At 40.8% G+C, this 13526-nt stretch overlaps 1 protein-coding gene across 2 annotated transcripts in view; it reads right to left on the minus strand.

Annotated features, from left to right (window-relative positions):
- SNX9 (sorting nexin 9) overlaps positions 1-13526 on the minus strand; it is a 117328-nt gene that overhangs the window by 21116 nt on the left and 82686 nt on the right. For both annotated transcript variants that reach the window (XM_040448774.1, XM_040448775.1), the window contains exons 8-10: positions 12795-12920; positions 12558-12675; positions 3021-3151 (exon numbers count right to left, since the gene is read on the minus strand). In XM_040448774.1, coding sequence (XP_040304708.1) covers positions 3021-3151; positions 12558-12675; positions 12795-12920 — 375 coding nt within the window. The remainder of the gene's footprint in view (positions 1-3020; positions 3152-12557; positions 12676-12794; positions 12921-13526) is intronic.

Genomic DNA, 13526 nt, shown 5'->3' on the forward strand with positions numbered 1-13526 from the left:
ACACAGAAAAGTCTAATAGTTCCCCTCTCAGACTCAACTGCAAAACAAATATCAACATTTGCCAATCTTGTTTTTTCTATTCTCCTCCATTCTGCATTTTTTTCCTTGATTTTATTGGAAGTCCCAGATATGGTATCATTTCACCTATAAATACCTTTTTTTTTTTTTAAATGTTTATTTATTTTTGAGAGAGAGAGACACACACACAGAAGCAGAAGCAGACTCCGGGCTCTGAGCTGTCAACACAGAGCCTGATGCAGGGCTTGAATCCATGAACTTTGAGATCGTGACCTGAGCCGCAGTTGGATGCTTAACCAACTGAGCCACCCAGGTGCCCCTCACCTATAAATACCTTATATAGAGAAGGCTATTATATGACTTTAATACAGAAGACCACATTTTCAAAATACATAATCACAACACCAATGTCAACCCTAACAAAATCCATAGTAGACTGTTGTGCGGTAGGGACCAAATTTCATTTTTCCCCAATGAAGCCACCCAAGTGACCCAGCACCATTCACTGGAAAGACTGTCCTATCCCCACTGGACTTTGTACCATCTCTGCCTCACATCGTGTCCCTTCTATTCTGTTCCACTGATCTATTTGTCTGGCCTTATGCCAATGCCATGCTTTTAAAGTTAGTTTAGTTTTATAACAGGTCTTAATATCCAATAAAGCCCTCTTCCTACTTCATTCTTTTTCAAGGGTACCTTGGCTAGGCTATTCTTGGTGCTCTGATTTTCCACCTGTGGCATCTTTTCTGTTCCCCAATTCCATGGAACACTTAGGTTTTCTTTTATTTCTCTCAAAAATGTTTCACAGCTTTTTTTTTTTTTAAGGTTTACTTATTTATTTTTTGAGAGAGAGAGAGCCAGAGAGAGAGTGAGCAAGCTGGGAAGGGGCAGAGAGAGAGGAGAGAGAAATCCCAAGCTGTCAGCACTGAGCCCGATGTTGGTCTCAATCTCACTAACTGTGAGATCATGACTTAAGCCAAACCAGGAGTCAGATGCTTAACCGACTGAGTCATCCGGGCACTCCTTATAGCTTTATTTTTAAGTTTATTCATTTTGAGAGAGAGAGAGAGAGAGAGCGAGAGAGAGAGAGCGAGAGAGAGAGCGCACGCATGCAAGCAGGGGCGGGCAGAGAGAGAGGGCGAGACAGAATCCCAAGCAGGCTCTGCACTGTCAGCACAAGCTCGACATGGGGCTCAATCTCACAGTGAGATCATGACCTGAGCTGAAATCAAGAGTTGGATGCTTAACCAACTGAGCCACCCAGGAACCACCACATCAAAGCTTCTTATGTAGAGTTTTTGTACATTTTCTTGTATTTATTCCTAGATATATTTTTGATGCTACTGTGATAGTTTTTTTTTAGATTTTCATTTTGTGTTTATTGCTGGTATGCAAATATGTGCTGTCTTGCATCCAGCTATCTTCTAACCACTTATTTCTAATAATTTCTCCTCGGGTCTTTGGGATTACCTACGTCCATCCATCTACATGAGCTATTTCTGGCCAAAGAATCACAGCTTTCAGTGAGTATCTAGTTTTACACCCTCATTTAGCAGGTGAAGAAACTGTGACCCAAAGAGATCAAATGCCGAGGCCAAGATCGCAGAGGGAGCCTGCAGCAGAGCCCAGACTAGAGCTCAGGTGTCCTGACTCCCAGCTTCTTTCTTCTTCCTATTATATCAAATCCTAAAGCCCCAGTGTCCAGGTTTCTTTTTTTTTAAATAATAATATTCTGTATTGAACACAACCTTTAGAAGCGCTTTCTAAATCAAATCTTTGGAAAATCAGGACTTCTGTTTGAGCCTTGTGGGTACCAGCAAGGCAAGAAAGTTGGGAAGGGATTCCATGCAGTTTTTGTGTCTCCACAGTAACAGAACTGATGGACACAAGCAGGTGCAAGTCTAGACCTACAATCTTGACCAAAAATTGCTGAAGCACCTCAGTGTTTTCTAGTTCCTGGCCTGGTTACATGCCACACACTCAAATAAGCCTGCCAATTCTAGAAATAAGCAGTAACTGAAAATAAGGCCCAAATAATTGCACAATATTAAGTGTATGCGTAGGTCTGTAAACATACACAGAGCCTGATTATTTACACTTATTATAAATGTGTTCATGTTAACAAGGGAAAAGTACTACAAAGCAGTTTAGCAAGTAAATCTCTGCCTGAAAGTTCCAACAAAGTACACAATATTCCGGTATTTAATTTAATAAAACACGAAAATAATTTCATGACTTTTTTTCTAGGACTGTAATATATTTCCTATCTCCTATAAAAACTTATGCTTTTATTCTTTACATTGCTTTCTAAGATATGTCATCTTTGTTGTAAGAGAAACATGGAGAAAACATCTTTCAGAACAAAAAGGTACGATTTAGAGCAAAAGTTTATGGAGAGAGAGAACCATCTCCAAAGCAGACAATAATGAGATGTTAAACAGCCAATGGTTTCTTGACCTTCCACAAAGAATACATGGCCATTGGCAGAATGACTATCTCCAGGACAAAGGGAGACCAGCATTTAGTCTGGACTTGTGACTACCGTTCTGGAAAAACGCCTTGGCTTGGAGAAGGCTGGTCCAATGCTGAATCTACTTTTTGTTTCATAACGTTATTACACTGCAAGGTCAAAATGTGATCTTAAGAAATCATTCACTCTGTTTCCCTCACTTCACACTAATAATATCCTGCATAGTTTGGGGCCTATCCTATTTCTAAAAGCATCCGGGAAAACTTTTCATTCCTCGTCCCATCATATCCTTCACCTCCTGCCCACTCTGGTCCAATCCATTCCCAGCTGATGGAAAACCAGTCTAGCAAGCGGTTCTTCCACATTCTCATGACTAATTTCCCATGCTTAGGATTTAGGTTTCTGTCCCCTCATTGTCTTTGGAGGAAATGAGAAATAGCGAGTCAACATAATTTTAACTTTCAGACATAAAATTGGTATGAATGTGACAATTCTCAATATGATCGATGACTGTCATAACAAAAGGTCCTACCTTTTCATCTCGGAAATTTAGAAACTGCTGGAAAACCTCACTTTCTGAGATGACTGGGTGACGACACATCCTGGTCACCCATGCCTGAAGTCTCTCCATGCGCATCTTGATAAATTCTTCTTCAAAGCGACCTGCAAGGTGGACAAGAGTGATATACACCCCTGTCTAAAGCGGATTACTGTCAGCACAAATGAAAGCCGTTTGTATCTACTGGGTCTTTGGTAGAAAGTTATTTAGTACAAGTGATCTTTCACTAAACTAAAAACACTAACCTAAAAACAAGCTGTAACACAGCGGATGCTCAAAGAGCTACAGGAAAGAGATACAACAGGCTTTTTAGTTTTTAAGGATGAGATTCTGATTTAACAGATTAACAAATTTTGTAGCTGTGACAAGAAAAATCACAGCTACAAAGTACTATTTTCTTCAAGGATCCCTGAGTATTCAACAAATTTAGAAGCAAATCTTATCTAAGTATGAAAAACTTCCTCTTTCTGATAAACTAAGACTATGCCAGTCCTGCGTGGCCATATGAAGTCTGTAGGCAGAAAGGCGTGAAAGAATGGAATTTAATAAGTAATCCTTACAAAGTGTGTAAAATTTTTATATCTATAAAAATGTGTCCAAATGCAATATAACCTCAAATTTAGTATTTATGAAAAGTAGCTCAAGACCGTAGCTCTTTATTTCATTGTTTTTTAACGTACTTAAACCAAAAATAGAAAAAGCAATTTTTCCACGGATGCAGTAAAGCTACTATCCCAGAACTTATGACCATTCTAAAACATAGCCAAATGAGTGATGTTTCTGTTTTAAAAGCAGGAAATCAGCCTAACAAGCCTGACATACCAAACATCAAGTGAACACTGAAAATGTTTTAAGTCTACCAATCAAAATCTCTGTTCGTTAAAAGGCTCCTGGAGATGAAAATACCAGCTACAGTTGAGTGAGGCAATCAGCTATTCCCATCCCCCCCAAACAATTATAAAGCTGGACAGAACCCAGAACCAAAAATAAGTGTTCTGGAAATCAACCAAAGGCAAACAGCCATGTGAGAAGTGTTTATACTTGCAAAACTGCTGAACTTTATGGAAATCTGTGGCGTTCTGTCTGGTGTGGGAATGCTCTCATCTCCCCTGTGGCCCCTGTACCTCCCCACCCTCTCCCTGGTTGACATGGAGGTTCTGACAGTGTAGAGCAGACTGTGAATGTGAAGGCTGGCCACTGCAGGTTCCCTGGCGAGGAAAAAGGCTCACTTGACCTGGAGCAGGGGGACGTGCTCATACTCAGTGGTGGTGGCAGTGACAATCCAGAGGCTGGGGAACAGAGAGGGCCGATGACCCCACTAGCCAAGGTTGCGTGGTCCAGCCAAGCATTTTCTGGACTGAGGCTGTGTGCAGAAACAGTGGAGACCAGATGGAATCGGAGTCAGCCACACATTCCTGGCCAATTCTGAGGCTGCACACACTTGTAAAGGAGACACAAAAGGTCCGCAAAAAAGTAAAAGCCAGGGTGGCTAACTTGAAAATTACCTGATCTTTGAATGCACTCCCCTACCCAAAGATCCATCAGCAGAGGACAGAAGCCGTACTGGCTTGAGGCAGGCTCACTGCTAATCTACACAGACACAAGGGTGAGCCCCAGGGAGCCAAACTTAAAAGAAAAAATAAAAATAACTGAACTTTAGGGGAGAGACAATTCAGAGACTTGGCCTAAGCAAATTACTTCCCAAACAATCAAATAAACATAAAGTAGAAACAACAACCTTCAGAGATGAAAAATCAGAATTGAGAATTGCTAAAATAGTCTAAAATTTTCAGTTTTTGACAAAAAATTAAGAGATATGCAGAGAAAAAGCAAGGTATAACCCATACCGACAAAAAAGTAGTCAACAGAAACCATCTCTAAAGTGTCCCTGGATGTTGAATTTAGCAGGCAAAGCAGCTTCCAGAAATACATTCAAAGAGCTAAAGTCATGTTTAAAAATGCAGAGAAATAGGACACGGAATCAAACAATAAAAATTCTCTAGAAAAAGAACTTACAAATAAATAGAATGAAATGTTTAGAGCTGAAAATACAGTAACTGAAATTAAAAATTCACTGTAGAGGCTCAAATGCAGATTCAAGACGGCGGAAGAAGGAATCAGTGAATCTGAAGATAGTGGTTTATATATGCAATGGAATACTACTTGGCAATGAGAAAGAATGAAATATGGCCTTTTGTAGCAATGTGGATGGAACTGGAGAGTGTTATGCTAAGTGAAATATGTCATACAGAGAAAGACAGACACCATATGTTTTCACTCTTATGTGGATCCTGAGAAACTTAACAGAAGACCATGGGGGAGGGGAAGAAAAAAAAAAAGAGAGGGAGGGAGCCAAACCATAAGAGACTCTTAAAAACTGAAAATAAACTGAGGGTTGATGGGGGGTGGGAGGGAGGGGGGGTGTGGGTGATGGGCACTGAGGAGGGCACCTGTTGGATGAGCCCTGGGTATTGTATGGAAACCAATTTGACAGTAAATTTCATATTAAAAAAAATTTATAAGTAGTAAAAAAAAAAAGTTATCTAATCTGAAGAACAGAGAGAAAAAAATGGATGAACCATGCTTCAGAAAACAAAACACGTGAACATACTTGCAGTGGGAGTCCACAAAGGAGAAGAAGAAAAAAAATATGTGAAGAAATAAAAGGGAAAGTTTCCCAAATTTGATGGAAAATTTTAATCTGCATTTCCAAGACGCTCAACAAACCTGGATAGGATAAATATGAGGATGAATCCACACCAAGATACAGCAGAATCAAACTGTCGAAAGACAGAAACAAACCCTGACAGCAGCAAGTGAAAAATGACTCATTTTGTATAGTGGAATGTGCTCGTGTGTGTGTGTGTGTGTGTGTGTGTGTGTGTGTGTGTGTGTGTAATCAAAAGAACTGACTGATTTGTCATCTGACACAAAGGAGGTCAGAAGCAACGGAAAGACATATTCATCATGCTGAAGGAAAACAGTCAGCTGTGAATTCTATAACCAGCACACTTATCCTTCAAAAATAAAGGCAAAATGAAGACATTCTCAGATGAACAAAAATGAGAGAATTAACTGATAGCAGAGCTGTATTAAAGAAATACGAGAAGAAGCCCTTCAAGTTAAAAAAAAATACTACATCAGGCTAAAAGGAAATTACCTAAATTCACAGGGAGAAATGAAGAGCACCAGGAATATGTGCGCTAACATAAAATATGTATTCTTTTCTAATTTCTTCTCTTCTTTAGAAGACATAAGATTGTAGAAAGCAATAATTATCATACAATATTGCTGGATTTATGATATATATGATGACAGTAGCATAAAAAGAGGGAATCAGAGCTATAATGGAGAAGAGTTTCTATCAATTTTATTAGAATTGAGTATTAATCTGAAGTGCATTGTAACATTACAAAAAAGATGTACACAGGGGCACCTGGGTGGCTCAGTCAGTTGAGCGCCCGACTTCGGCTCAGGTTATGATCTCATGGTTCGTGGGTACGAGCTCCGTGTTGGGCTGTGTGCTGACAGCTCAGAGCCTGGAGCCTGCTTAGGATTCTGGGTCTCCCTCTCTTTCTGCCCCTCCCCCACTCGCACTCTGTCTCTTTCTCTCAAAACTAAACATTAAAAAAAAGTTTAAAAAAAAAGATGCACGTAGTATCCTCCGAGGTAACCACTAAGAACATAATTTTTAAAATTTAGTGGAAAAGTGAGAGAAATTAAAACAGCATATTGGAAAATATTTAACGCAAAAGAAAGGCACTAAAGGAGGAACAAAGAAGACACATGGAAGACAAATATCAAAATGGCAAACATAAATCTAACTGGGTCAATAATTATTCAATATAAACGGTGTGAAAACTCTAATCAAAACGCAGGGGTTGTGAGACTTGATAAAAAAGCAAGCTCCAATGATGCTGTCAACAAGAGATACAGATTCAAAGACACTAACAGATTCAAAGTAAAAGATGAGAAAAGATATGCCATGCAAACAGTAACTGTAAGAGAACTGGGGTGACTATGTTAACATCAGACAAAACAGATTTTAACACAGGAAATCTCACTAGAGAAAAAAAAGCTCATTAGGAAGATATAACAATTACGAACTGTATATATACCAAAGTCCCAGCATGATTTTTTTACAAATATCTACAAATGGACTCTTAAATTATTTGGAAAGGCAAAAGAAAAACAGCCTGAAATTATTTTGAAAAAGAACCAAGTTGGAGGATTTATACTACCTGATTTAAAGATTTACTATAGAGCTACATGAATCAAGATACTGTGGTATTGGCAAAAGGATGGACACAAAACAGAAGAGAATACGGCCCAGAAACAAAACCAAATTGGGGCACGTGGGTGGCTCCGTCAGTTAAGCGTTTGACTTCGGCTCAGGTCATGATCTCACGGTTCGTGAGTTCGAGCCCCGCGTGGGGCTCTGTGCTGACAGCTCAGGTCCCGGAGCCTGCTTCGGATTCTGTGTCTTCCCCTCTCTCTCTCTGCCCCACCCCGGCTCATGCTCTGTCTCTGTCTCTCTCTCAAAAGTAAATAAACATTAAAAAAAACATTAAAAAAACCCCACCAAATATGCTCAATTGATTTTTGACAAAATGCAAAGGAAATAAACAGAGAAAGGACAGCCTTTCCAACAGGTAGTGCCAGAATCACTGGATATCCAGATGCATAACATAAACTTCTACTTTATTATACCTCGCATCTTACACAAACACTAACTCAAAATGCACCTGAAACTACACAAGCTTCTGAAGAAAACAGCGTGAACTTGGATTAGGCATACAGGTTTTCACCATGATACCTAAAGCACAATCCATAAAAGAGACAATTGGTACTCTGAACTTCATTAAAATTAAAAGCTTTTTGTTAGGCGAAAAACACTGTTAAGAGAAAGATAAGCCACACCCGGGACAAATTATTTGCAGATTATATTATTTCCAGAATGTAAAGAACTCTCAAAATTCGGTAATGAAAAAAACAACCTAATAAGAAATGGGCAAAAGATTCAAACAGACATTTCACCAAAGAAAATATATGGAAGGGAAATGAGCACATGAAAAGATGCTCAACAGTAGTTATAAGGGAAATGCAAATTAAAACCATGATGAAGTACCACTACATACCTAATAGATGGTTAAAATAAAGAAAAACTGACGTTACCAAAAGCGCAAGCAAGGATGTGGGGCTCCTGACACCCTCATCCACTGCTGGTGGGGATTCCGAAACGGTACAGCCACTTTGGAAAACAGTTTGGCAATTTCTTTCTTTCTTTCTTTTTTTTAATGCTTATTTCTTTATTTTTGAGGGGGGAGGGGCAGAGAGAGAGAATCCCAAGCAGGCTCCATGCTCAGTGCAGAGCCCAATGCGGGGCTCGATCTCACAACTGCGAGATGGTGACCTGAGCCGAAATCAAGAGTCGAACGCCTAACCTACTGAGCCGCCCACATACCCCAGTTTGGCAATTTCTTAAACATGAAACATATGCCTGCCAAATGCCCCCGTCATTCCACTCTCAGGTATTCACCCAAGAGAAATGACAACTTACGCTTAATACAAAAACTTGCATGTAAATGTTTTCAGCAACTTTATTATAAATGCCCCAAACTGAAAACCCAAATACCTTTCACGAGTGAATGGAGAAACAAACTATGGAAGTAGCAATAAAAAGAAACTGATGCACACATCTTGCGTGTATCTCAAATGCACAACGCCAAACGCCAAGAGAAAGAAGCCATAATTGAAAGAGTACACACTGTATGCAACCAATTTTTTTAAGCCCCCCCCCCCCGCCCAGTTTCATTGATCTGTTCCACTGTTCTTTTAGTTTCTATTTCATTTATTTCTGCTCTGCATTATTTCCTTTTTTCTACTGGTTTTAGACTTCGTTTGTTCTTCTTTTTCTAACTCCTTTAGGAGTAAGGTTGGGTCGTATGAGATTTTTCTTGCTTTCTCAGGCCTATATGCTTCCATTTATAATGATATTCTGGAAAAGGCAAAACTATAGAGACAAAGAACACACCAGTGTTGCCATGGGTTAGAACTGGGGAGAGGGGATGAAGATAAAGGGGCAAGCCCAAGGGAATTTGGGGAGGTGGGGGGACTTCCTGTACCTTGAATGTAGTGGTGGTTATAAGACCATAGTGCTTGTCAAAACTTTTTTTTTTTTAATACTTTTTGGTTTTAAGTTTATTTATTTTGAAAGAGAGAAAGAGAGAGAGCAGGGGAGGGGCAGAGAGAGAGAGAGAGAGAGAATCCCAAGCAAGCTCCACATGGACAGCACAGAACCTGATGTGGGGCTCGAACTCATGAACCGTGAGATCATGACCTGAGCCAAAACCAAGAGTAGGATGCTTAACCGACTAGTCACCCAGGTGTCCCAAAACTCCTAAAACTATACACCAAAAGGAGTTAATTTACTGTATGTACGTTTGAAAATAAACTTAAAAACTACAGGCTGGCCTTTCCTTTAGAGATGACCAGTACAAATAAGCACAACTTTCTTTAGAGAGAAGAGCATTCCGGATCCATACCGCAAAAACTCACTACCTCAGAAAGAGTCACCCAAACAGCACGATGGATCAGGACACTTCCTATATATTAAAATACTTCAAAATTTTCAAATCTCAGTAGAGATTAAATGGTATAGAAGCTAATAAGACTATGAAGAAACAAAGTCTCATCCCTTGGAAAGAAGATGACTCACCTCCTGGCAGAAGAGACCCAGTGAGTCCGCATGAAGCTGGGCTATATTGAATTCTCCACGTGAGAAAGTGAATTATACCAAGAGTTAAAAACCTACTCCTTGCCTGAAATTAATTAACGAATTAATTAATGCTTACTCCTCCTGAAAAATTTTCTGAGGTCGCTGGTTTATTTTCAAACTCTGACTTCAGGTATTATTTTGTGCTTGTTAGGATTTTCCTACCAGGTTCCAGAAAACTGGAACGAAGGTCGGGGGGAGGGGGATTTCCGATTCTACATTTTCAATGAACCTGACTTAGGCTTTCACCGAGTACGTGAGTATACCAGTTTGGCATCCAGGAAAAAAACCAGATTTGTTCAATATTATTTCACAGAGAACAAAATCTCTCAACAAACTAAAACTGTTAGCTGTAAGTTCCTCATGGATGGATTATCAAGGGCACAGAAATATCATGAGATCATCCACTTGGCATTCCTTTCTCTTCCCTCCAGGATGTAAGTGAGAGGGGGGTTTATATAATAATGATCTTGTGGGTATCACAGGCAGGAGGCAAACGAGAGAGGGGACAGATAAAGTGGCTTCTGTGCTTTTCAGTTTCCTCGGCACATGTCCCAGTCAGAGAATCAAAGCTCAACTTTCTTCAGACTGAGCGGCTGTTGCTTTCTTGCTTTCTATGACATCCCTCTGGCTTCGGGCCTGAGCTTTAAAAAAACCAAACCTTAGTTTGGGGGCGGAACTGTGTGGCTCTCTGATGCTTTAAAATAGCACTGAGTTATCGGATTCAGAGAAAACAATGTATTAAAACCTAAAAGATGTGAGAAATCCCCACAGCCTCGAAACAGCTCCTTAGACACCATGAAACCCATATTGTGCCAATCAAGTTGATAAAGGAGAATGCTAAAATTCAGGGAAACAGACTGAAATTTGAAAACAAGGAGAAAGGCAGAACTGAAGTTTTCAAGGAAATGGAGTGAAATTTGAAAAAGGAAAGCTGTGATTTCAAACAATAAGGGTGACAAAAAGGAGGAAGAGTGAGTATCTGGATTGGGCACAGAACCCGGGACACCTCTGCGGGGTGGGGGGCGGGGGGAGGAAGCGACAATCTGCGCCAACCTGGCCGCCCTGACGTGGCCTTCACTCAGCAACCAACCCCCCCCCCCCCCCCCCCCCCCCCAGGAGGGCCCGCTCAGGAGCCACCCAGATGAGTGCCAGGACGGGTCTGTCACGTACTTGGCAATGCAGCCCCACTCACCCCTCTGCTACCATTGGAAATTTTTGAAAAGTTTTCCAAAAAAAAAAGAAAGTCACAATCAAAACAACTTCTTTAAAAACAAAACCTTCCATCTCCTCCAACAGTTTCAGAGAAACCTAAATACACGACAAAATACAGCACCAAGTTTTAAGGAGATTGTAACCGTCTTACCCGAGGTAACGAATTCTGGCTAATGACTAGCTGATACACATCCTGTGACGTCAAAAGAACAATCTGTAATCAGATTCAAGCGCCTGTTTCAGCGGCATCGAGTGCCTCGGCCGTGAGAAAGCACGGAGCGGCACACGGGGACACGTGACCCCTGGCAGGCAGGTGGCTTCACCCCAACGCCGCAAGTGCCTGGTGCTGGCTCGGCCATCTGGCTCCTGGAGTCCCCATCCGTCTCCCAGCTCTCCACCTCCGCTCTGGCTGAGTGAGGACTAAACCCTCTCCGGTTTTCCCTGACCTCCAGGAAAGAAGTCCTCCTGCCCAGATTCCACACTTCCTCCCCCCGAGTTCCGGTTAGCCGTTCGGGGTATATGACGTGGAGCCTCTCTGGCACTGACCTTTTAGGCCCTGCTCTCATCTTGGATCCTTCCCTTTCTATTCTTACTAGTTTCATTTAGTTGCAAGTTTTGTGGCCGCATTTTAAAACTCTAATCTCTAGTGAAGTTCAGCCTCTTTACACAGTTTTATTCCAAGACAAACATACGGAGTTCTGAGTACTACTATTCCAGGGTCTATACCGGGTTGCAGATTAAAAAAGCAAAAAAAAAACAAAAACCAGTGACAGTTCTCAAAGCAGAGAGAAACAAATACTCTCTAAGTGCATTTTTACAAGGGGCTTTCAGAGCACTGTGAATTACTGACCGTTTGATCATTTGACCATATTGATATTGATCTTGACCATATTGATCAGTTGAGGCAGGGGGTGTAGGAGAAACAAACAGGAGAAATAGGACACTTTGAATAATTAAGGCAGAGAGTGATGATCAACAGTAAACAAAAACATTTAAACATTATCTGTCACCAAAGTAACGGAGTAAACAACTTTGCAGCTTCTTACGTTAATCCTTAGAAGGTCTGTGGCTTCTACAACATCTGATATTTACATACTTCTCATGAAAATAACACACCTGAACTGCATGACAGGTTTACATCATTTGGATCATACATTGTTATTTCCATTTCAGGTTGTTTGGAGCATTCCTATTTTCTCAGGTGTCACTTTTCACATTGAAAAAAGTCACGTATTTCTTTTACAGGAAATCATGTAGCAATAAAGACACAATGACCGCTACAACTTAAGATGTGTATGCAAGAACTCAAACAATTTTAGGCAATATTCTTATTAGATGTTTAGGTAACTTCCAAATGTCTGTCCAGTATACATGGATGTACAACACTTAGCTACTGTTTCCAAACACATATGTTGTTCTTCTAGAAGATGGAAAATGTCATTACTGATTTCCATTAGGACAGATGCTCTATCTGCAGTCTTGTTACTTGTCATCCTGAGTTGAAGGTCACATGCACTCACCTGTGACTTGTTTATCCGGAAGAGAGGGGATTGGAATGGCTGACCCAAACTTAACCAGGAGACGCTCATATAACCAGTCAAAGTGCTTATACCTGTGGTTTACAGATCGATTAGTGTTCTATAATGCAAGGGAGAGAGAAGAAAATGTTACCAATGCCAACTATAGAAAATGAAGAAAAAAGCAAAGTGTAGCTAGGAACACAGGCACGATTCTGTTTTGATAACTCAGATACTCACAGTAGGTGTTAGCTGATATTCAATGTAGCTCTTCAGACCATACATTTTGGAGCCTTTCCTGGGATCTGCTACCACACAGTCAAACGTAGAGGTAGGATAAACCCACATTGGGCCATAATCTCCAACCTACACAATGTTCCAGGGAGAGGTGATTTTGTTACATGCAAAAATAGTCAATATGCTAGATATAAGTCATTAAAGGATTTTTAGGACTAGAGGACTAGAGGTCCTTTGGAGGATCATTCTTGCTCTTCTCTGAGAAGTTATGTAAACGCTCCCTGTTCCTGATAAGATTATGTATTAAAGAACACACTTGCCAGGACAAACCCTCCTGCTCCCCATGTGGGCATCTCAGGCCACGGAGGAGAGATGTCTGCCTCCCTCTCCTGGGAGAGGGCAGGATGGAACACAGTTTTCCTCTCTCCCATTCAGTGGTCCTAGTCGTATGTGTTGACGGGCTAGTTTTAAAACGTTTCCGATCTGTCACAGACTGATGGTTTTGTGAAATACAAAATTACACACCTGGATGTCTCAACAACATCAAACTGCCATCAAATTCTTTCAAGGCTCACTCTCATGTTCTGCATGTTCAGTCCTAATTCTTTCTAAAGGTGGAAGGAGGAAAAAGTGGGGTGGTGTATCAAAGTTCAGAGGTTATGAGGTCAGGAGGGTGACCAGGGCTCAAACAATCTTACTGGAGGACTAAACGGAAGACCTTGACAAGGAGCTACT

The sequence above is a fragment of the Herpailurus yagouaroundi genome, unplaced genomic scaffold (genome assembly GCF_014898765.1).
Source record: "Herpailurus yagouaroundi ecotype Mexico unplaced genomic scaffold, PumYag 198, whole genome shotgun sequence".
Classification (NCBI taxonomy): domain Eukaryota; kingdom Metazoa; phylum Chordata; class Mammalia; order Carnivora; family Felidae; genus Herpailurus; species Herpailurus yagouaroundi.